The sequence below is a fragment of the Nelusetta ayraudi genome, unplaced genomic scaffold (genome assembly GCF_046127955.1).
Source record: "Nelusetta ayraudi isolate G7.1 ecotype Tasmania unplaced genomic scaffold, CSIRO-AGI_Nayr_v1 ptg000004l, whole genome shotgun sequence".
NCBI classification, from domain to species: Eukaryota; Metazoa; Chordata; class Actinopteri; order Tetraodontiformes; family Monacanthidae; genus Nelusetta; species Nelusetta ayraudi.
The window spans coordinates 17,791,807-17,814,898 of record NW_027466054.1 but is presented as its reverse complement, the minus strand read 5'-3'; the positions used below and the strand labels follow the sequence as shown (position 1 = coordinate 17,814,898).

At 45.0% G+C, this 23,092-nt stretch overlaps 1 protein-coding gene, 1 long non-coding RNA gene and 1 pseudogene across 2 annotated transcripts; 1 reads left to right on the top strand and 2 right to left on the bottom strand.

The window, feature by feature from the left end:
* Positions 1 to 2,143: 2,143 nt before the first annotated feature.
* Positions 2,144 to 15,239, bottom strand: LOC142897646 (complement C3-like). The gene is made up of 35 exons (XM_076040121.1): positions 15,083 to 15,239; positions 14,132 to 14,327; positions 13,887 to 14,049; positions 13,672 to 13,766; positions 13,115 to 13,200; positions 12,267 to 12,349; positions 12,093 to 12,180; positions 11,844 to 11,946; positions 11,611 to 11,731; positions 11,208 to 11,323; positions 10,977 to 11,123; positions 10,661 to 10,760; positions 10,472 to 10,566; positions 10,174 to 10,365; positions 9,922 to 10,077; positions 9,336 to 9,465; positions 9,136 to 9,204; positions 8,788 to 8,985; positions 8,569 to 8,686; positions 8,405 to 8,493; positions 7,239 to 7,378; positions 6,884 to 7,096; positions 6,595 to 6,658; positions 6,412 to 6,501; positions 6,072 to 6,278; positions 5,843 to 5,918; positions 5,559 to 5,718; positions 5,352 to 5,447; positions 4,166 to 4,316; positions 3,727 to 3,812; positions 3,499 to 3,576; positions 3,214 to 3,369; positions 3,047 to 3,109; positions 2,314 to 2,395; positions 2,144 to 2,196 (listed from the first exon to the last, which is right to left on the bottom strand). The coding sequence occupies exons 1-35, from the start codon at positions 15,157 to 15,159 to the stop codon at positions 2,144 to 2,146; spliced, it is 4,137 nt and encodes a 1,378-aa protein (XP_075896236.1). The 5' UTR covers positions 15,160 to 15,239.
* An 893-nt stretch (positions 15,240 to 16,132) lies between these two features.
* LOC142897777 (uncharacterized) lies at positions 16,133 to 16,931 on the bottom strand. Its single transcript, XR_012928490.1, has 3 exons — positions 16,895 to 16,931; positions 16,654 to 16,793; positions 16,133 to 16,504 (listed from the first exon to the last, which is right to left on the bottom strand). It is a non-coding gene; the product is annotated as an uncharacterized LOC142897777 (long non-coding RNA).
* Positions 16,932 to 19,302: 2,371 nt separating this feature from the next.
* LOC142898008 (uncharacterized) lies at positions 19,303 to 22,027 on the top strand (annotated as a pseudogene).
* The last annotated feature ends 1,065 nt before the right edge of the window (positions 22,028 to 23,092 follow it).

Genomic DNA, 23,092 nt, shown 5'->3' with positions numbered 1-23,092 from the left:
CTTGTGTGCAGCCACCCACCGTAATCGATCTTGCTGATGGGCGTGGTCTCACAAGACTTCTCTGTGCGCAGACTATTGTCAATGTTGCCCTTCTTTTGCATGCTGCAGTCCTCTAGGGTGGTAGGAAAAAAAAGCAGAAAGTAGATGTAAGGCTCGGTGGATGGACCGTGGAAGCAGCTGCGTCTGACAAAAAATGGCAACATTGGGCCGGAGTGGCTGGATGCACTGGAAAAATTTGGTGAGAGAAATTACATGGAGTGGTTCTCAAGGCAGGGGTTTCCCACTATACCAAGTATTGTGGGACATAGATGCTGAATCGACTAATTATTTGTTGGTAAAAGATGGAGAAGAGTCAGTTGAGGAGTGGCTGGTTGCTCTGACATGAATGTGGTGACTATGGCAATCGATTAATCGACTAATTGACTCCAATAGATTGGAACAATTATTTGATGACAGTTTTCCTGAATTGACGCAACACTGCCGTTGTTGTTTTGATATATATTTTTTATGTATCTGTTTACTTTGATACTTTTTGTGGTGGCTGTTCAAGTGGCTCTGCAATACTAGAGTTGAATGTCATTTTCACATGAGTGTTTTTCACATGTTTACAATTTCTTTTTTTACTGTTCAAATGATAGAGGAATAGCATCAAGAAAATTGTGTGATAGATTAATCTCTTACAAAAGCAAGAACTGCAGCTCTAGTTTGAACAAAATGTTTAGCATTACTTGTTGTGTGGGTTGTACACATCCAAGACATTTTTTTTAATTAATCTTGAGTGGCAGCTAGGTGGCACAAGATTTCATTTTGTGCCTGTCCGTCGTGCTACCCGTATGAGAGAAAACAGAAAAAATGAACCACTATCTTTGTTTTTACCTTCAGCACACGTGCACTCGCTGTCTCTGCACAGCTGCATTAACTGTCCATTTGTCCTCTCTGGGTGGTAGAATTTCACGCAGGGTGTTTCTGCAGGAACGAACAAAAGACATTTAACACCACTATTACTACTGCTGCTAGTTATTATTAGTTTAGTTTGAATATGTCACATAAAACAAAAACATTATGCAAAAACAACAAATAGTCATTCAAGAATGAATAACTAAAGTAGCAAAAGAAAACAATAAAAAAACAAAAATGTGAACGTATACGCACCTCTTAACTTATCATTATCAATATTATTTCATTCCTTTATTTTTCATTACCCTGCATCAGATGCTGGGACAGCCAAAATGTTTTGCACTAAGACTCACCTTCATAATATTCATAGACGGACACGACAGCTGGTTGCAAGACGCCGACCTTAAACTTCTGGTGGATCTTGAACGAGATTTCTTCAGGGCGTTGGTGAGAGACCTGTGGAGGGATGAGGAACAATGGTGAGAGGCTGATTGTGCACCAGGCAACACAGCCGAACCATGCCGTCGCCGGAGTCTCACTTTGTCCAGGTAAATGATGAGAGAGCCTTTTTCCGACAGGATTTTGTCCATCTCGTACCTTGAAATAAGGCGGGCACGTCCTTTGGACAACTAGACACGCACGCACACACAAACCCAAGTTAGTCCATAAAAAAAAACACATCTTTGTTCTCTTTCAACTTAAACACTGAGTTTACAACTTGGGTGATGTGTGCGTGTATATTTAGGCTCCTACCAGGTCCAGGTCCTTTGTGTCAGCCTCAAAGCCGGTCAACATGCCAATGTCCAAAATTGACATGGTTGCACCATGATCCCTATTCTTGTACCTTCACAAAAAAACAAACCAAACCATACCAAACATAGTGCATTGTCAAAATAATCCAGAATCTACAAGATTGAATTGAAGCAACGTTTAAAATTTGTCCCACTAGCAGAAGAACAAGTTTGAGGTAAGTTCGTAAATTTGTCTTTATCAAAACAAAGATGACATTGGAAACAAGAAACACAACACAGAGAAAGTAAAGAGAGTCAAAATTCAGTTGCAAACAGGACTTATCAATGCTCAGTCCTCAATTTACGAGTTCTCGAGTGACAATAAATTTACTCAATCCTGAAGAAACACAGAGGCTTTCAGTACCAACTGCACTATAAATCACCAATCAAGGTGCCAGAACCATTGGAAACAGTGAAAATTCAGGACAAATGTGTCCTGGATGGTGGTACAGTACTTACAAAACTTTGATTGTCAGCTTATATGTCAGTTCATTCTCATTTGATGGCACTGCACGTATGAAATGAAGAAAAAAAAATCAATGCAACATTTGAAAGAATATTTTTTTTTCAATGGAAGAAGATTCGACGGGAAAAGAGAGTGTGGCTGAAAACAGGCGATAATTACCTTCAATCAGCTTGACCGACACGTTGAACTTCTTACAGTCGCTCTCCTTTTCTTTGGCCTGAGCGTAATACAGGGACACCATCTGCAATTATGGAGAGAATGCTTATTAATACTTGATAAGTGAAGTCTTTGGGGAAAAAGACTCCACTTGGTGAAATAACCTATAAGCAGAATAATCCAGAGGGAAGATTCAAAGTTTCAAGTCAATTTCAAAATAAAATAGCTCAGCGAGCCAGCAGCTGGCAGGATTTACCTAAAGGAAACATTCCAGATGTATTTAAATAAAATAACCGAGGACAATCTTGCGTTACTCAGAATTACTCAGTAAACCCAGAGATCTTTTGCAGCATAAAAACCGCACCAATGTGAGCTTCTATCTAGATGGCGGCCTCTTCTCTGAATGCCGTCAATAAGATTTTTTCCAGATGGCACTTGGAGATGGAGATGATAGAAATTCAGTTGGCACTATTCAATTGTTCATTTAGGAAAAAAATATGTATTTATGATTGATCATTTCTGGGTATATAACAGAATATTAGCATTGAGGTTACAGGTAAAATTAACATTAAAATGTAATGTAGGTAATAAAAAGAAATCCTGCTAAAAATCAAATATAATGAAATACAGTAATGACTTTTGTCAGCGTTCCATTTCTCATCTCCCTATCTGAAACTGAAGAAAACATACATTTCCAGGCAATTAAAATAAACAAAAAGTTTATAAAATTGCATACTGTCAGTGTTGCCTCTCCGCTTCCCCTGGCTGTCACTTGGATGTTCTGGTTGATGTCATTAAACTGTGGGATAAAAACAACAACAACAACAACAATAACAAAATGGCTTGAAAAGGTTGTTACAACTTTGGGTATGTGTTGTTGTACGATTGTGTGTTTCTTTGCACCTTGGATGTTCTTGTGCTGTAGTGGTTGTTCTTGTTGAAATTTATCTTGACTGGGCTTGACCTCCCAGGAAGCCCGAGGTTCACATCCAGATTATATTCTGGTTCTTGGGCGTTGGTCCAGTACTCTGCCACTGCCTGGTACACTATGATGGTGGCCTGGAGTGAAAAGGGGCAAATTATATATGTTTTCATTGAGAGGGTCTATGTGGTTTTTTTTTTACTAAATTTTTGCACTGATTCATGATGAAGATGAAGTGTCCAGCAGTTCATCAAAGGATATATTACCTGAGTTGAGCCGTAGCCTCCACCCACTTTCTGCTGGCTGCCCAACCATCTGACAACAGGTGCGGCATCTTCGAGTAACTTCATAAGTGAGGGGCAGGCAATATCACAATTAGTTTGTCTTTTTTTTTTTTCAATCGTGCAATTAAACTACATCTTTGAAAGTTACAATAGTTAAACTACTAGTGTTTGTCAAATGCCTGTTACTGTCTGATGCACAAATGTTCTCACCTTGGCTTTGACCAGAGCAAGAAGGGCATAACCTGTGGCCTCCATTGTGATAACATGTTGGTTAGGTTTTGGCCAGTGGTTTGAATCTGAAGTAGGAACATATCAATAAATAGCTTTTGTCAACAGTGGAGCCTCATAGGAACACGTTTAAAAATCTAATCTAAAGAGATGATCTTCCTGTAACCCCATGACAAATATGTAGATTGGGCACTTGACAGCACAATTTATCAGGTCTTCATTCGTCTATTGTCATTGTTGCTGTTGTTTTCAATATTTGCAAGAAGTGTCACACCATGGACTTGATGCAAAGGTGTTATCATACCATGAAAATTTGACATCATTGCATCCCTATTAATCACTCTAATTGTTCATGCAACAAGGTCATGATATCCATAAACCTTCTGGTCATACTGGTTCAAATGGGGCCATGTGAAGTCACCTGGGGAGGCAAACTTGTAGAGGATATTGCGGTTCAATTTGTTCTCGTTTGCCAGGGCGTAGGACGTCATGGCGACGGCATAAGGGTTGACAAGATTCGGCAGACCCATTTCCAGATAGTTCACTGCTTTGGCGATACCTTCTGGCAGACTCTGGAATGGAGGAAATCAGAAGGTCAGCTTCCACGTAAATGAAGTAACACATCGGTGGGATAGGCAATTCACCGTTCATTGTCTATCGTGGCTTAGTCATTGGAGGGTAATGGTTTGGAACCAACTGTAAGCTAGCCAAACTAAGATCAAATGCCAAGGCTACAGATCTTTGTTTAGGCTTAAACAGACCTGTCTGTTGATGCCAAGCAAATTTTTTATTGCATATCATATTATATCATATCTTATTGTATTGTAAAGGATTTAAAAAGTCAAAAGGCTTAGTTCAGGTTGCAATGCGTCCAGGGTCTTTTGTGTACTATACTGTAATGTGCTGCAGTCGGTGTTGAGTGGACCCAAACTCAGCTTCTGAGATGTTGGATTTCCCGCATTTCGAGCAGTTTCTTCTTATGTTTATTCTTTTGACACAATGTATGCATTCTAGTTTTGAACAAGAATGCTACCACAATGCAACCTCAACCTTCAACCTACCCTTGGGCTACCATGGTAGCTTGATTGGCTTTTGAGTAGCAGAGTCTGCATTAAGGTTCACAGATGTTTCGCCTTTCATTCAAAAGGCTCTTTCAGTTTTATATCTGGCTTCTGGAGTCTCAGGTTGTTGAGGTCAAGAGGAAAACAGTCTGGAAGTGGACCTGAAGGTTGTGCCACCCTAATAACAAATGACTTGTTTCGCCATCCCAAAGGTTTGTTTTTAACACCTGGGACTCCCTGGACTGTTTTTTTTTTTTTTTTTTTTAGAAATAAAGAAGCCTTTTGGAGGAAGTCCAGTCACCTACAAGACTCAGCGAATTTTCCTTCATAAATGGCAGCATGTACTGTAAGAAAGTGGAACTTGAAGCAATTAATTAACAAGGATGGGGAAAATGGAAATGTGAAACGATTAATTCACTCCTTTTAAGTTGATTGAAGTTTCCTTTTTGAAGGGAACCAACCAGAAACGAAAATTAAAAAAACAACAACAAAAACATTACCTATCGATCTAAAACAGAAAACATTAAATAAAGGTGGAATACTCACAGTCACAGATGATGTGCACAGTGGACCTGACTCCTGCATGGCGATGAGACAGAAGGCTGTCATGGAGGCGTCTGAATCAGTCCCCAACACATCACCCTGAAGTGAAACAGAGATAGGCGTCTTTTAGTCCTTTGAGACCAGTGTCACTGAGTGTTGTGTGGGCAAGTCAGCAAAGGGCCGATACTGAATCAAAAAAGGTGTACATACCATCATCTCTTTGTGGTATATTGTCCCGGTTTCTATAAACCTGCCGTCAGGTTGTTGTGAGTTGAGAATTATATACTTGATGGCGTTGCAGATCTGCTCTTTCTGCACGGCCACCAAACTGTTGGCCATGGAGAAAACCTTGACAACATACGCTGTTAGCCTGTAGGAAAAGAGATGAGTTTTTTGGCAGAAGACTAACATTCATCCTCACGTCACGAGACGTGCAATTACTTGAGGACTTCATCAAGCCCATTGGAAAAGTTTGGTGATGTTTTGTCTCTTACCAGATGCTGGATTTATGATTGGCCCACACGGCAAAAGATCCATCACTTTTGCGGAAGGCTTGCTGATTACTCAGGCCTGGACAGAATGAATCAAATGAATTTAGTCAATAGTCAATTGCAGATTTTTTTTTAACCTTTCTTTGCTACCTGCCCATGACATTAGAGAACTTGCAAGCACAAACAGAGGGTAAATAAAGTTTATTTCAGGCATCTGGAATCTCTGACCTACCAGTCTCAATGTGTTTGATGGCTTCGTTACGCTTCAGTAAGCCGATAGCCTCCCATTGGTTGGTTCTGTCCAAATAGGTGGCAGCTATCACGGGCAGCGTCATGCTGATCATGTTTTGCTCTCCACAGCCGGATGGCTGGCGAATGAGCGATCCCATGGATTTGCCGCTGATAGCGTTCTCCACCAGTCCTCCCAGGTTTTCTCTGCCTGCATACAGGAAGAAACTGTAACAAACAAACAACTACGCAAGTCTCCACACGAAACTCATACTCATACTCAAACTCTTAGGTTATAAGTGCGCCGGCATCCTGATCGCCGAAAAAAAAACTTTATATGTCACCTGTTACAGAGATCTGTGTGCTCGTTGGTGTGTTTGGAGCTATGTCTGCCTGGGGAATTTCACTGTTGATGGTTTCAGTTTGCACACCATCTAATGGGGTAAGGAGAGAGAGGTGATTTTGGCCTCTGGTGCAAGCATAAATGCCACATCAGAAGCGATTAGATGTTGAATAGTTGAACTTACTGTTGCCTTTTTTAGCCGGGTCTAGAGTTACAACTATTGGTCTCTTGATTAGCACTCCTGCTGGCTAAAAAAAGAAGAAAAAATTTTTTTTTTTGCTTAAAAAGACAATAGTGATTACTATTGGACCACACACTGTTCACACAGTTAGTACAACTGTTTTGTCGTGGCTTCATGAACAAATGCCAAATGGTTGTTGTGAAACACACACACACACACACACACACACACACACACTCCAAAATATTATGGTTGGTGCGTTTCTTTTGTATTAGCGGACTGTCCCACTCACCACCACCCGCAGCTTCTTCTCAATTCCATCGCTGAGTGAGGAGTCCTGAACAGCAGCTTTGACGTGGATTGTAAACTCTCCTTCTTTCATGGGAATAATGACGAAGGGTACAGCTCGTGTTGACTCTTCTGCAACGCTGACCTCTTGACGATACCTTCCCCGTTTAGAGGCCGAACTGCATATATCTGCTTCCTCAATCAGGTCCACCCGCACCTTACCGAGACGACAGAGTTTTACGTTTTGTTTTTTTTATTTTAAAATTCAAGATCGACATCAAAATTGATGTTAATCATGACTGACACACTAGTGTAAAGGGCTTTACAAAGAGCAAAGGATGTCTGTGACCCAGACTTACAATGATAGCATTAGGGCTGTAGTTATGGAGGATGGCCTTCACTTCAACCTGTTCTCCTTTGACGACGGAGTAGGGCAGTCTCAGATCTATGAAGAATTCCTTGCGCACAATCACCTTTAACGGCTCAGCCACGCAGATACCTGAAGAATAAGAGGGATGGTGTGAGTCTGCCCCAAGCATCCCGTCGCGACTGCATCCTGCGTTGCCACCGACTCCCTGTGCTGTTCACTTGTGGCTGGATCAGTCAGCAAATGTTTTCACGAGCAGGAAGGAGGAAACTGCAGTTGCCTTGGTTGCTGCATTTTTCGAACTACAGAACTCAACGTTCTCAACGTTAGCTGTGCAGCGAGAGTCTGAGCTCAACACTATCATGTCTAAATGTTTCTTAAACAATCTTGAGGGCTTGTTTTATTTTGGCGATGGCACTGGAGGAAATCTGACAAAACATTAGCCACTTTTTCACTCAATTGACAGGCCATACGTCAATTAGTTCGATTAAAATTAGACTATCATGACTGTTAGCCAACAAATGGCAAATATTGATGCTATACGTCTCTACTTTCTCATTAAATTTACTACTCTGAATTTGGCACCTGTACACCTGCTGTGCTGCAGCCCGAAGAAGTTGCTGGCTTAAAGCAACTCTAGGTAACCTTTCGAACATAAAATTATGATTCCAAACTCGGTAAAGCGGTAGATAAACTTTCAATAGGATCAATGGTGCCGCCTCGGCAGCGAGAGGGGGGTTGTGCCGGCTGTAGCTGAACTGCGTAACTTTCAAGCGTGACCCAACACGCAGGATGAACCACTTTACGGCAACGTCACATGTTTTTTTAGAGGCAGTCTTACATACTACTATTACAAATACATAAGATAGTGAAATGACGGAATGGAACCCAATGAGTAACCTCGATGAAAGACGTATTGTCGTAGCAAACTCATAGCAAGCTCAAGTTACCTAGAGCTGCTTTAAACACTCAAGGGTGCCTCACAGACTGTTGCACCTCAAAGAGAGTCTGCAGTTTTTTTTTTATTTTTTTTATTTTTTAACAACTGCTTGATCAAGCTCCTGGACGCAGTGCCAAGCAAACACTTTAGAGATGCAGGTGCTTTGGCAAAATTAACGTGGTCCGACAGTGACCAGAATAGGCCGAGTGAATTCTTACCGTATGTTTTGGACAGACTGATGCCGAGAAACTGCCAGGTTGTGATGGAGTCTTGCAAGGGAACGGTTTTCTCAAAGGATGTTGCAGGACTGAAATGAGACGTTCACTCTGAGGGAATGAGCATAAAACCAGCCACCCCCACCCACACACGCACAGAGACTCACCAGTTGGGTGTATTTTGAGGACAATCGGGCAAGGTGATGTCCATCCACAGCCAGCTTTCGGGGAAATTGGATCGGGAGGTAATCTCATCACTGTCAATGTAACTGTCGTCTTCCTCGCCTAAAATAACAACACAAGGGTATTTGAGATTTTTTTTCCATGTGGGGGCAGCGGTCGCTCTCTGGCAGCCCGTGTGATCACAGAGGGACACTGTATCTTACTCCGAGCCAGTTTAAGGTTGTCCTCTTGTCTCTCCGCTCGCTCGCTCTCCATTGCCTTGCAGCAGTGCAAGAAGGCGGCGACACAGGCGGCGTCGTCACCAATGTACTTGCTGCGGATCTCACAGGAGTAATTAACGGGGATTTGTAACATGCCGTCCACACAGCACTCTTTGACCGGTGTACCATCGTATTCGCCCGCTGAAGAGGAGGAGGCAGATTGCCATGGAGACACGGTTTAAGGAGGAAGAAGTAAAATAAGCAAACAAAAAAAAAACCCAGCAAATTAGTCATAATTAGTGTGATGGCAAATGTTAATGGTGGGAAAGTGGTTTGATAGTTGGTGCATACATAAGTTGGTGATAACATCCATTCTAGTTGTGGCTCGTTTCCTCACTTCAACAGAAGGACATTTGGATTCTGGAAAGAGAACACACACAAGCTTAGCCCAACATAGCGTCTAGCTTTTAATGGTTTTTACTGTGGTTGAAGGTTTATGATTTGGGCAACACGGTGGTGCAGTGGTTCGTGCTGTGGATGCAGTGTGTCACCTTGTCTGGCGGCAGTCCCAGAGGCTGTGTTGGATTCAAACAGCAACCCTGCATCAAAGAAGACACTCATACTGTCTTTCCCTCCACCTGGTGTGCAGCCTGTGTCGTACTTCTCAACAGTGTCCCAAATCTGTGAATAGAGACATTCAGCCACAGTCCACACACAGTACAACAGTATTTCCTTTGCTATTTACACAACAGCAGATGGAAAACACAGGCGTTAGCCTAAGGAGACTGAAAACACTGCAGTATGCATGCCAGGCCAGTAGTCAGTGACATTGACTGATCATCTGGAGCGTGGAAAATAGCTGCAGACGTGGCTGCGATGCATTTCAGTGGACAGACGTCATCGTTTAGCTGTAGTCTTGCAAGCAGACCTGCTTGATAACTGCAAAGAATTGATCTGTGTCTTTGCTAATTGCAGTAAAGGTGCAAGACATGCACAAAACGCAGTACCTGTCTAAACAGGATAACAAAGAGCAACAACATCTGTGTTTCATCCTAAAATGGCTGTTGTGTAAACTGGACCTTGGATATATATATATATACATATGTATATATTTCATGAAAACCAAATCAAAATTGCCTTTTTCTGAGTGAGGCGGTGCTTGTTGTTTAGGATGAAGACGCCATGGTCAACAGCCACCAGTCCCACTGTGGCTCCTGGGTCTCCGGTGACCTTCAGACTGAACCTCTTTCGGGGTTCATACGACGGAAGAGGTCTCTTTGGTTCCAGCTTCAACTAGATTAGGGAATGAGATGCATGGTTAGGGAACGGAATTACCTTTGAATCCATGCCTGTAACTGGAAAAGGCAGAGCAAGAAAGCAGAGACTCACCGTGCCCATGCAGGAATCCTTGACGTCCACCCAAATTGAGTCTGACACCACTTGGTTGTCGTTCGTATGGTAATAGGCCACCAAGCGGAACGACGGCAGCATTTCTTTGGTAATGGGGATGATGAGGGAAACCAGCACTTGGTTTACTAACCTGTAACGGCCACTTTTCACCAGCTGACCTCTGCTTAGGATCTGGAGAAGATGACTTGCACGTTAGCATTAATCACAACATGTTTGCGCAAAATTCCAACGAAAGTTGTGTTCCCGTAAAACAAAACAAAACAAAAATCTCTTTCACCAGGTATGTGATGTCCATCTGTCCGGGGCTGTCTCTTACGACGTTCAGGTCGATTCTGAAGTTACTTCCTTTATCCAGCTCCACTGTATTCGCACCTTCATGAGAAAGGTTGCATTGTCGCTATTGCCAGTGGCAACACTGCCGTTTCTGCTTGCCACCTGTTGGTGGTGTTCTGAGGATATTGCTTACCAATGTGGATGTAATTGTTGCCTTTGGTTTTATAGGGATAAGCTACCATTCTGCCTGAGGCTTGCCTCTCACGCGTGAGAAGACGGTTGTCAGTGCTTGCCTGCAATTAACAAGTCACCGCCCGGCCAGCATTGATTGGAAAAAAACAAAAAAAAACAAAAAAAAACATGAATAATCTTTTAAGTGACAACATTGAGATTCTGAAATTTTTTAGCCCTCACACAATTTACAATGAAATTATAATTTGCTTGACTTTGCTTGCACACACCGCAAACACTGACTAGTTATCTTAATAAAAGTGAAGTGTCAGACTCACATTGATGACCAGTTCTGTGGCTATGGCTTCAGAGTTGATGGTGAGCCTTGCCAGGCCATTGGCACCGGTGCTGCCCTCCACATTGCCTGGATCAACCACCACCTTGACGTTGTTTACGGGAGTTTTATCCGGATTCAACACCTCAATCTGGAAAAAAGCCAAACCAACTGTCAGCATTTCAACCACCCTCTGAGCTGGTGACATCACTTGCACGTTCTCAGTCAGCTTTACCGTAACATCGAAAGACATTCCGGGTTTGAAATATTTTGGCGTCTTCTTTAAGCTGATGGTGTACGGTGACGTGACAATCTGGATGTTTCTTAACTCGGCCTCCACCATTTCTCCGCCTGTAACGTTAGCGTAGGAGCACACCTCAAAAAAATTGATTGCGGAGCATTTTGGTACATAATATATGCCGGGAGAACTTGACAAAAAGAGCATGATTTCGACCCGCAACCTCACTTTGTTAAGTTTGGTGCTATTACACATAAAGTTGAATTTTAGAAGATTGCTTTCATTATTTTTGTTTTTCTTGCAAGTACAGGAAAGTTAATTAAAAAAAAATACACCTTTGAGCAACTGGGTTATTTTCAATGGGAAACAATGACAACAATTCAAACCATTCAGTGTTTACCAGTCTCAGTTAGCACGCTGACAGTGACAAATATGGAACCCCCCACCAGTTCCTCAACCGTTCGGAAGGTCTGCGTAATGTGCTCTCTCCTCAGTGTGACTTGTCCAGTGCCATGGGTGATCTGGGGTAATATAACACACAATGCACCTTGTAACAGAGAAACAGTGATTGTGTCCACACTGGTTCAGTCAAAAGAGCTGAAGGTGAAGGAAATATCACTGTTTGTCACTCACAAGTACTCTCTGAAGGGAACCGGGTAAGCCACTCTTCTTGCCGTCCTTCATGACCCCAAACACAATGTAGGCCATCCCGTTCACCTCTTTATCAAAAAGGTACCTAAAGCCATTAAAGAGCTATTTATCAGGGTCAAAATGCTTTAGCTATTCAGGCGACAACAAAGGCTTGTCATAACAGACTCATCCATCCACATGCAATCATATCCGGTGTGTTTTCTCAGGCAGTTTGAAAGGGTTTTCACGTACGTAGCTGTAATGTCAACGGTGAGCAACGGGCTGTCCACATAGAAGAAGGAGCTCTCAGGTATCAGTTTCACCTCGAAACTGGGCAACACTGAAGAAGGAAAAGCACTTTGTGTCCGATGGGAGGTTTCTTTGGCTTCCTGCTTGACACATTGAGATGTTATCACTGGGACTTACCATACTCTTTGACCTCGAAATCTGCTGAGAAGCTCAGCTGGGGGTTGCTCTGAAATCTTGCCACTATCTTCCACACGCCAAAACTGCACACAGACGAGGCACAATCAGGTTGAGACCGGCAAATTGCCCTAGCCATGCAAAACAAACAAGGCTAAACGTGCCCAAGTGATATTCAGTAATGCAACGAATAAGGTTACTTTTTTTTCTCTATTTTTTTCCTGTCTACTGTTTTTACCCAGCTGCTGATTTAGGGTTATTGAGGTTCCTTTAGATGACAAGGTGTACCTGATGACACTGACGCTCATGACCATTCAACAATCTCAGGTGAGTATGGAATGTGCTTTTACTTTAAAAAGGTGTACCCCACGCACTCAAAATATATTAGAAAAATAATGGAGTAAAATTCCAGTTCAGTTTCATTCATTCATTCATTCATTCATTTTCCATACCCGCTTAGTCCCGAGCTCAGGGTCACGGGGCTCTGCTGGAGCCTATCCCAGCTGTCTTAGGGCGAAGGCAGGGTGACACCCTAGACGAGTCGCCAGTTCATCGCAGGGCCACATAGAAACAAACAACCATTCACACTCACATGCACACCTACGGACAATTTAGAGTCTTCAATTGACCTCACATGCATGTTTTTGGAGTGTGGGAGGAAGCCGGAGAACCCGGAGAGAACCCACGCAGACACAGGGAGAACATGCAAACTCCACACAGAAAGGTCCCAGGCCCGGAATCGAACCCACGACCTTCTTGCTGTGAGGTGGCAGCGCTAACCACTGTACATTTTTATTCTTTGCTTGTAGTGTTTCTTCTCAAGTTGATGTTTTCAAATGAAAAGTGCGCACCTGACCATGTCACCGAGTGCGAAGTCTCCAGAGTGAACGCCGGTCGTCGAGACTGGATCTCGTGGCAAAATGACGTTCTCAGGAGTCTACAAAAAAGCAAAAGAAGCAACCATTAATTAAGATTACTAGCCATGAGCGTGGGCAACATTTGGTCACTCTTAAGTATCTAATTTATGGCAGCGATATTGTTACTGGATTTTATTTTATCACAATCATGTCTTTTGATCATGTGGACTGGTTTTTAATTCCCAATGTTACTTTTTAATCGTCACCTTCTTGTCTAAGAAAGTCCAGAAAATATGCTGTTCTGCTTGGATGCTGATTTAAGGCACACACACACACACACACACACACACACACACACACACGCACACACATGCGCGCACACACACACACACACACACACACGCACACACATGCGCGCACACCATGCTCAGTTCATGTGTTTTGTCGGTTGATATATCATCTGCTCTCCAGCCTACAGGAGCTTCACAGCTTCACAACTTCTTTGCACATCAAATTCCAACAGCGTGAGCGCCAATGATAAAATACTGTACCACAATCTCAATGGCAACAGAGGTGCCGGCTACGGATGTGTTGCTGCGCTCTACAGGCTCCATGCCAGGTGTCACTGCAAAAATCCTGTAATGAACTGAAAGAGAAAAGGGCATTTTTCTGCTGTGGAAGTCACACTTTGTTTATTATTAAGAGTGTTTTACATTCAACTCATGTCGAAATCTGTTGGATTCGACCAGTGGAACTGAGATCTCACCTTTGCTGTTGGGCGTGTAGAGGGTCTTGTCGGTTTGGATGAAGATGTAGCCGGCCTGGAAGGACACCATCACTACCTTCTCTAGTACATTGCCTGGGAAGTGAGCCTGCAGGTAGACGTACTGCTTGACACTTGGATTCTTGTTGAAGCCCGCTGCAGGAATCTGAGCACACAGAGAAAATACGTTAAACACAAGAAGCAAGGCCAAGGCATGGGAAGTGCACATCCAAGGTGCTGACTTTTACCGTTAGTTGTCCAAGCCCCTGGAATTTATTCCCACTGTTCAGATTCACAGTTGTGCTCTTGAGTGTGTCGGCTTTGGTTGGATAGTTCATGACTTTGATTTCCACTTGGATGTTGGCCTCTGTGCAGTCCTGGCACTCCACAAAGATTTTCTCTGGGGTTCCAACCCGCAGCAAGTTGGGGGCAATCATCAATTTCCTGGTGTCGGGTAGCAGAGACGAGAGACTTTAAATCACTGGATTTGCTGTTTGGGATCAAATTACATTCTAGTACAAAAGCAATTACCAAAGTAGTTGGCCTGTTTCTTATAATACATTGCTCAAAAGAGGGTTCTTAACCTGCATGACATGTCATGGGCCAAAATGATTTCACTTAAAGTTCCAGTATGTCACATTTGGAGGGTGGTGGGGGAGATTCAGGGAACATGGGTTAATTTCATGATCACCTTCCTGATGCAGGTCCTGCATTGCAGGACCCCTATTTGTCTGACTGTAATTCATCCTTTGATGACTAGCCAAATCAAACCAAACCAAACTGAAAACTCTGAACCAATCAATGCAGCATTTCGTCACACCTCCAGTATCTGTTTGATGTGTGTGAACTTTGCTCTGGGCCAGTAAATCAGAATTAGATCCAACCCCACTACTACCTCCCCGCCCCCACAAAAAAAGACATGCCACCCTCCTCCTCATTTTGAAAGTCAAGTCAAGTCAAATTTATTTATAAAGCACATTTCATACGGCAAGCGTACACTCAATGTGCTTATGCAAGCCAAAGTTTAATCAGTGTCAGGTTTAAATGTGTCGAAAATTACAACGCTGGAGCTCCGAACCGTGACTTCAGTCTCGCAGCGCTTTTGGCCAGAGGCTGTTGAACAGGCAGCTCACTCTGGTTTCCGTCCGTTCACTCTGTCTCCGAGGACATTTCACTTGAGGAGTCGCTGGTCTACTCACATTGGAGCTCCATCGGCGGGAGAGGTGAGAGAGGCAAAGGCCAGGGAGGCCAGCAGCCACAGCAGAGTGCTCCTCATCCTCCTGATCCTGGTCTGCTCTCAGTGTCGCCTGTCGCTGCGCACAGCTCTGCTTTTATCCCAGTCACCGTCCTCCTGTTTCCCCACAAACACAAACAGTCACATCATTTCCCAGCAGCAGTTAGGAAATCCCTTATCTCTGTTTGCAAGAAAAGCAGCAGGATAAACAGTCGAGAAATCAATAAGGTTTTTGAAGTTTGACTGAGATCTTGCAGCCGGCCTATGGAAAGCAGCATGTTTGTCGGTATTCTCAAAAATCATGTTAATTGTTTGGGATTAAGGGGTTGGAAAGTGTTAATATTTGCTTTTATGTGATTCCTGAAACAGTATGTTGTTTTTTTTAACGTGAGTTTAATTAATTAATTAATTTATTTTAATGAATGATGAAAATGAAAATAACATCTGTATAAAAAGAAAGCATGTTTTCAAAGTCAACGCATGATTGAAATTCTGCAGTTTTTAGCATTTCAAACATTATAATATCAGTTTACCTTCACAAAAAAGTCACAAGATCTCTGTTAATGTTTTTCTACAAATATTGAGAAAACTACAAATATAAAATGTCTATCGCTACACAGAGCACACTGATAAGACTTTTCTTGATTAAATCAACAGAAATGTTGTTATTGCGCAAAACCAGTTCAATGATGTAAGAAGCTGGTTCAGGCATCACAGTTCCAAACAAACACACTGAGCGCAAAAAAATTTTTTTTTAGTTTTAGTGAACATGTGGCCGCAGCTTCTTAGACAGCTGCCAGGAGAAGTGAAAATGTTTCACTTGGTATAACAATAATCCCTTCAAAGGTCAAAATATCCAGAACTGAACATTGGAACATACAGCACCCTTTCTTCTTCGTCTCTTATTTATTATAAGCTTGTAATAGCTTTGTGTTAATGTGGCCTTGGCTCAAGCTTGGTGAGTAATACTTTTAATTAAAGTTCTAGAGAAAGAAGTGTCTTATTTCGAGATTGTTTTCCTCTTTTGTCATTCAAGGTGTCTCTTTGCCCAAGTCAGGTCGAGTAACTGTTTTACGTTCTTTTTGTCCTCTAATTTCATCCTCTCCTTTAGTGGAAGCACCTTTAGTTTCTCTTCGTACATGCAGACAAAAATAACGCTCAAGTTTTCTCTTACCACCACCCGCAGCATCTACCTAACTCCATCACTTAGCGAAGAATCTAGCACGGCAGCTTGGACCTCTATGGGAAATTCTCCACGCTTCATTGGAATGATGATGAAGGGCACAGCTCGTGTGGTTCGGCCACTGACAGTTATTTCCTGTCGATACTTTCCACGCTTGGTGGCAAAGCTGCAAATGTTTGATTCCGCGAGCAGATCCACACGTACCTTAGTGTTGAGACAGAGTTCAATGTCACTAATTTGATGTTGATTATGACTGAAGTACTTGTCAAGGAGCTGAGAAACGATTCAGCTCCTTCTCTGTCAGTGCCGGGTGCTGTTAGCCAGCCTGGACCCGAGGACTCAGCCTGACTTACGGTAATAGCGTCAGCCCCCAGGTTGTGGAGGATGGCCCTCACTTCAATCTGTTCTCCTCTGACAGCAGCGTAGGGCAGTCTCAGATCGATGAAGAACTCCTTGCGAACAATCACCTCTAACGGCTCACTGATGCAGATACCTGAAATAAGAGAAGGAAACATCAGTCGATCAACTTTGAATGATTGAATGGAGAGCCGTCCAGTTGACTTCTGAAATGAATGGCAATGACTAAATTCTCACCGTGAGTCCTTGATAGGCTGATCCCAGTGAACTGCCAGGTCGTGATGGAGTTACTCAGAAAAAAAATACGGTGAAATGACCTTTCACTAGATCGGGAAAAAAAAAGGAAAGTGACACTCTTTGTTTACAGGCTCAGTCCCTTTCTCTCCCATTGTGTTAGTTTGGTCGCCAAGTGTCGGCCCTCTTCCATCCTACTTATTTGTGAACCGGTGTGATGAATGCAAAAACAATCACAACAATATTCACTGCAATGTCACCAACAAACCGATTAGCCTAAAAAAACAAAAACAACAACTAAAACTTGTACTGGATTTTTGTACTGGATCCAAGCCACGAGATGCCAGACTGCTCCATCTGGGCCCTGGTAGGGTCTTCGCCGGGCTCAGGAGGCAGTATTGGATCCTGAGGGGAAGACAGCCATTAAAAAATATCAAAAGGACCAGTCCCGAGTGCGCAAAATGGCGAGGGACGCCCTCATTCCACATGATGGCAGACCTACCACCAGCTCGGCTGCGACTATTGAAGCCCCCATTCTACTCCACAGGAGTGGACTGCTTCGGGCCCTATGTGATCAAAGTTGGACGGCGCAATGAGAAGAGATGGGGAGTGATCTTCAAGTGCCTCACGACCTGCTGTGTCCACCTAGACCTGTTGGCAGGCCTTCCTCCTGGCACTGAGAAGGTTCATCGCCCGAAAAGGAACTCCTGCCGAGATACTCTCGGACCAAGGGACTAATTTCCGAGGGGTTGACAGAGAGCTTAAAACAGCATTCACAGCCATGGTTCCAGAGTTGCAGGAAAGGTTGGCCAAGAACCAAATACAGTTTCAGTTCAACCCTCCGGCAGCTCCTCATTTCGGTGGTGCTTGGAAGCTGAAATACAATCAGTCAAGAGAGCTCTCCAGGTTGTCATCGGCACCTAGTCCCTCCACGAAGACATCCTCCTCACACTTCTGATCGAAGTCGAGGGCATTCTCAACGCAAAGCCCTAAGGCTATGTTTCATCCGACATAGCTGACCCTGATCCAGTGACTCCCAACATGCTGTTGATGGGGCGGCGGGATGCCTCGCTGCCACAAGTGACCTATGCCCCGGACACCCTCAGCAGAAGACGCTGGCGTCACTGCCAGATGATGGCTGACCACTTCTGGGCACAGTTTCTGAAGCATCATCTCCCGGCTCTACAAGTCCGACAGAAGTGGCAGCGTCCCACCGATGACCTGGAGCAGGGCACCGTCGCCATGATCGTCGATCCCCAGCTTTCAAGGGCACAGTGGCCGATTGGAAGGGTCGTCAAGGTGATCAAGGGTGCAGACGGGCACATCTGCTCGGCTGGGATTCGTGTTGGAGAGAAGACCTACCTGCGGCCGGTGGCACGTCTGATCCAGTTGCCGGCCATCCCAGATGACAGCGCAATCAGTTCGGAGACTCCTGCAGCACCTTCGGGAATTCAGTAATCTCTACATAATAGCTAGGCTATTCTGGGGGTGGCTGTTGCGAATTCCCAAGGATTAAAGCCCCAGAGAACTGTGTTTTTTGTTATGTTCTTCATCGGGCATCTTAGCAGGCAGCTAAGGGGTCCTCCAGTGATTTAAAAGGGCCCTCACAGCTGTGCTGGCCCCCTCTTTGTGTCATGTCTGCTGTTGGAATTGTGCTACCTCAGCAACAGTAAAGACCTTAAAGCTGCTAAATTGTGTCCTCTCTCGCTCTCTGACCGGAGTGGCTGTGTGGATGAAGTGCTCCAGCGGTTCATTGTTAATTTCAGCCCCTATTCTTCGCAATATAGAATTTAGAGGAAATTTTAATCCAACTGCATTATTTTAAGAGGAAAAACATGTCTGTGAACATTTCTTCTCTAAAATGTGAAAAATAATGCTTGTTTGCTAAATTTTCCTACTCATGTCATCAATTGTTTTCATGTTACTACTCTGAAAATAGCATTAACAATGTTCTCTTCCTGCTGTATATCTTTTGCAGGCAAAAAATAGTTGTCATATTGTGGTGAATTCCAAGATTGTATTTAAAATGGTCTTTTGCAACATCACTGATGATGTGTCCCAGTAAGCATCTCATGATGTATCTTTCATTCATTTCAAACTGGCACAGCCAGTGACACCCGGGAACAGGCTGGGAGACAACCAGGATCAGGCTGGTGACGATTGGCGAGACAATGGACAGCCCGGAAAGACGGCAACCCGGGGCAGGAAGGGGTAGCATCCCGATTTGCATCTTCCTTGAGGGAGAACCCAAATAAGCTACAGAACGACCTACTGAGAAATACCCCCAGGGGGACCCGAGAGGGGGGGAGGATGAGTTCCCCAACAGGACGGACACAATGATGACGACTTTGGCAAACGGCTTTCCGTCGACGACAACTGAAAGATGCATTTGTGGCAAGGTTTGCAAGAATATGCACGGCCTAAAAATCTATCAAGGCCGAAAGAAATGCTTGGTCCAGGAGAGTGGAACACAGCGCACAGGACCCAGTCCTGGTGAGACGACGGAGGAGCCCGGCCGGGAGACACCCCACAGAGCCCAGAAAGTCCAAGTGCCAAGCTCTCCAGTTCCCAGCATAATAGTTCAGCAGCATCGCATTAAGTGGCCTCCAGCAAACCAACAAAGAGTGTGGCACAAGTTAGATGAGGACGTCTCCAGAATCATTGAATCAACAGCAAAAGGGAATGTCGACAGGCGACTTCAGACCATTACCACCACCATTGTCACCTATGGTACGGAGAGGTTTGGCGTGGAAGAGCGCAAGTCGGCCAGTTCTATCTACACCTTGAACCGTAGGGCTGAAAAGATCCATCAACTGAGGCAGGAGCTTCAGTCCCTGGCAAGACAGTACAAGGCTGCAACTGAGGAGGAGAAACCGCCACTGGCTGAGCTCAGAAACATCATCAGGAAGAAACTCACAACCCTGCGCAGAGCTGAATGGCACAGGAGACGCAGGAAAGAGAGAGCCAGGAAGCGAACTGCTTTCATAGCTGATCCATTTGGATTCACCAAACAGCTTTTGGGGCAGAAACGCAGTGGGCGTCTAGCCTGCTCCAAGGAGGAGGTAGACCACTTCCTGAAAAACACCCTGAGCGACCCTGAAAGAGAGTCCTAGGGCCCCTTAGTGCCTTATTGGACATACCATCTCCTACAGTCGACTTCAACACCTGCGAACCCTCCTGGAAGGAAATCCAGCAGGTGGTTACTGCTGCCAGAGCCAGATCAGCTCCAGGACCCAGTGGAGTACCCTACAAGGTGTACAAGCGCTGCCCGGGGCTCCTTGGAATCCTCTGGAAGGTCCTGCGTGTGATTTGGCGCAGAGGAGCTGTGGCGGACCAGTGGAGGCAGGCGGAGGGGGTCTGGATACTCAAGGAAGAGAAGTCCACAAAGCTGGAGCAATTCAGAACCATTTCGCTTCTTAGCGTTGAGGGGAAGATTTTCTTCAACATCCTTTCCAGAAGGTTGACAGACTTTCTCCTTAAGAATGCCTACATTGACACCTCTGTCCAGAAAGGTGGACGCGGCTTTGACCTGGCCAATGCCTTCGGCTCCATACCCCACAAGCTTGTTGAGACTACTCTAGACCGTCACCATGTTCCCAGGAAGATCAAGGACCTCATCCTGAATTACTACGGGAACTTCAGGCTCAGAGTCACTTTTGGGAGCTCAACATCGGACTGGCACAGGCTCGAAAAGGGCATTATCACTGGGTGTACCATCTCAGTTAGCCTCTTCGCCCTTGCCATGAATATGGTAGTCAAGGCAGCTGAAAGGGAGTGCAGAGGTCCAGATCTGGCACTCGGCAGCCACCCATCAGAGCCTTTATGGATGATCTCACCGTCACCATGACATCTGTGCCTGGTGGGAGATGGATACTCCAGGGCCTGGAAAAGCTCATATCCTGGGCAAGAATGAGCTTCAAACCAGCCAAATCCAGAGCGATGGTGTTGAAGAAGGGAAAAGTGGCTGACAGGTTTCGTTTCTTCGTGAATGGCTCGGCAATCCCATCTATCACCGAGAAACTGGTCAAGAGCCTGGGAAAGACCTTCGACTGTAGCCTCAGGGATTCCGTATCAATCCAAATCACCATCAAGGAGCTGGAGACATGGCTTGCGGCGGTAGACAAGTCTGGCTTAGCCGGCAAGTTTAAGGCGTGGATTTACCAGCATGGCGTCTTACCCCGAGTACTCTGGCCTCTGTTGGTGTACGAGGTGCCCTTGTCAACAGTAGAGACTCTGGAGAGGAAGATGAGCGGATACCTCCGTAGATGGATGGGCTTCCCGCGTAGCCTATGCAGTGCAGCCTTGTATGGAAAGACCAACAAACTCCAGCTCCCATTCAGCAGCCTTGATGAGGAGTTCAGGGTCTCTCGCACAAGAGAGGCTTTGCTCTATCGGGACTCCAAGGACTCCAAGGTTGCATCAGCGGGCATCATGGTGAGAACTGGCAGGAAGTGGAGGGCCCAAGATGGTTTGGAGGTAGCTGAGTCTCGGCTGAGACACAGGGCGCTGGTGGGCACGGTGGCAACGGGTCGAGCTGGGCTGGGAGCGTTCCCTCAACCTTGCTACGAGAAGGCACATGGAAAGGACAAACGACAGCTAGTCCTGCCTGAGGTGCGCGCAGGGGTTAAGGAGGAACGGACCAGCAGGATGGTGGCCATGCAGCAGCAGGGAGCTTGGACAAGGTGGGAGGGTGCGCTGGAGAGGAAGGTGACCTGGTCTGAGATCTGGCAGGCAGACCCCCAGCGCATCGGGTTCTTGGTTCATGCTGTCCATGATGTCCTGCCCAGCCCAGCCAATCTCCATCTCTGGGGTTTGGGTGACTCTCCAGCTTGCGCCCTGTGCTCCAGGAAAGGCTCCCTGGAGCACATCCTAAGCAGCTGTTCGAAAGCCCTTGGGGAGGGCCGTTACCGCTGGCGGCACGACCAGGTGCTGAAGACAGTTGCTGAAACCATCTCTAAAGCCGTGGTTAAAAACGACAGCCGCAAGCTACAACTTGGCAAGAGAAACATCGCCTTTGTCAGGGCTGGGGAGCCGCCCAAACCAGCAACTGGCCTCCTCACCTCAGCGGTGGACTGGGATCTCCGGGTTGACCTTGGCAAGCAGCTTAAATTCTTAAATTCAAATCTTCATTTATAGCTGCAATTTTCTTTCAACTCCAACAACTCTGTCTTGCAAAATTTCCTGTTTAAACATCATGTGCTCTTGTCAGAAATTTCAAACAAACCGCCTAGCTGACCAGCAGAATATTACTAATGTTACTAATCCATCATAAATGAGTATCACCACAATGGGGGCAGAGTCATCACAGCGACAGTGTCTTGACGTTCTAAGTTTGCGGTGCCATATTCATTTTACGGCAATTTGCTTTTGGGGTGGGGGTGGGGGGGTTATTTCCCCACTTTCAGACACCGTTTAATGACTGCTGGTAACCGAGAGTGTCCATCAGCTCAGAGATCCGATAGACCTACTCGTTGCCTAGTCATTGGTTGACCACGGCGCTGGTTTGCTAGCCGATTTCCCTCTTTACGGAAGATGCAGGATTTTTCAAATGACAGGTATTGAGGGTTTTTATTTCTTCGCAAATGAGTCGCTCTCATGAATCCCCTGCATCGCCAGTCCCTGTCCAATTGTTGGCCTGCACTCTGTTGACGTCACATTTTCAGCTCGACTCAGCTTCTCAGGACTGCAGCCGTGCAGGTGCTAAAACAGTAACTGGCACCAGGTAGAGAAGCTTTAAAGTCGAGTAGCTGATGGGCGCTTTTGTAAAATCCCCATTAGCGACTAGAAGGATGGTGGTGTTTTTGTTTTACGACCTTTGTTGTCTGACCACAACACTAAGACCCCAAGGGAGGTAACTCAAACCAGAGAAAGAGGGCTAATTCTAGCCCGTTTCACTAATGGAGGTAACTTCAGCTCTCGGTCAGTTACCACGGTAACAGACTCTTTGAAGCTAACCTGGTCGGGACCAGGTTTTTCCTCATTGAACCTTGAGTTTCTCTCTGTCTCCACCCTCTTTCAGCCACACACAGCATTTAATTTCCACATTAATTCATTCAGCTGGCGAGTTTTTGCTTACACTTCTGCCATTTGTTATTAAAAGATAAACAATTGGAAAAAAAATCAGTCACTAGAACTTTATTGGAAGTCCCTTTGTGGTGACATGGTGACTTTTATTCCTCTACGAACACGGCATGTCCTTCT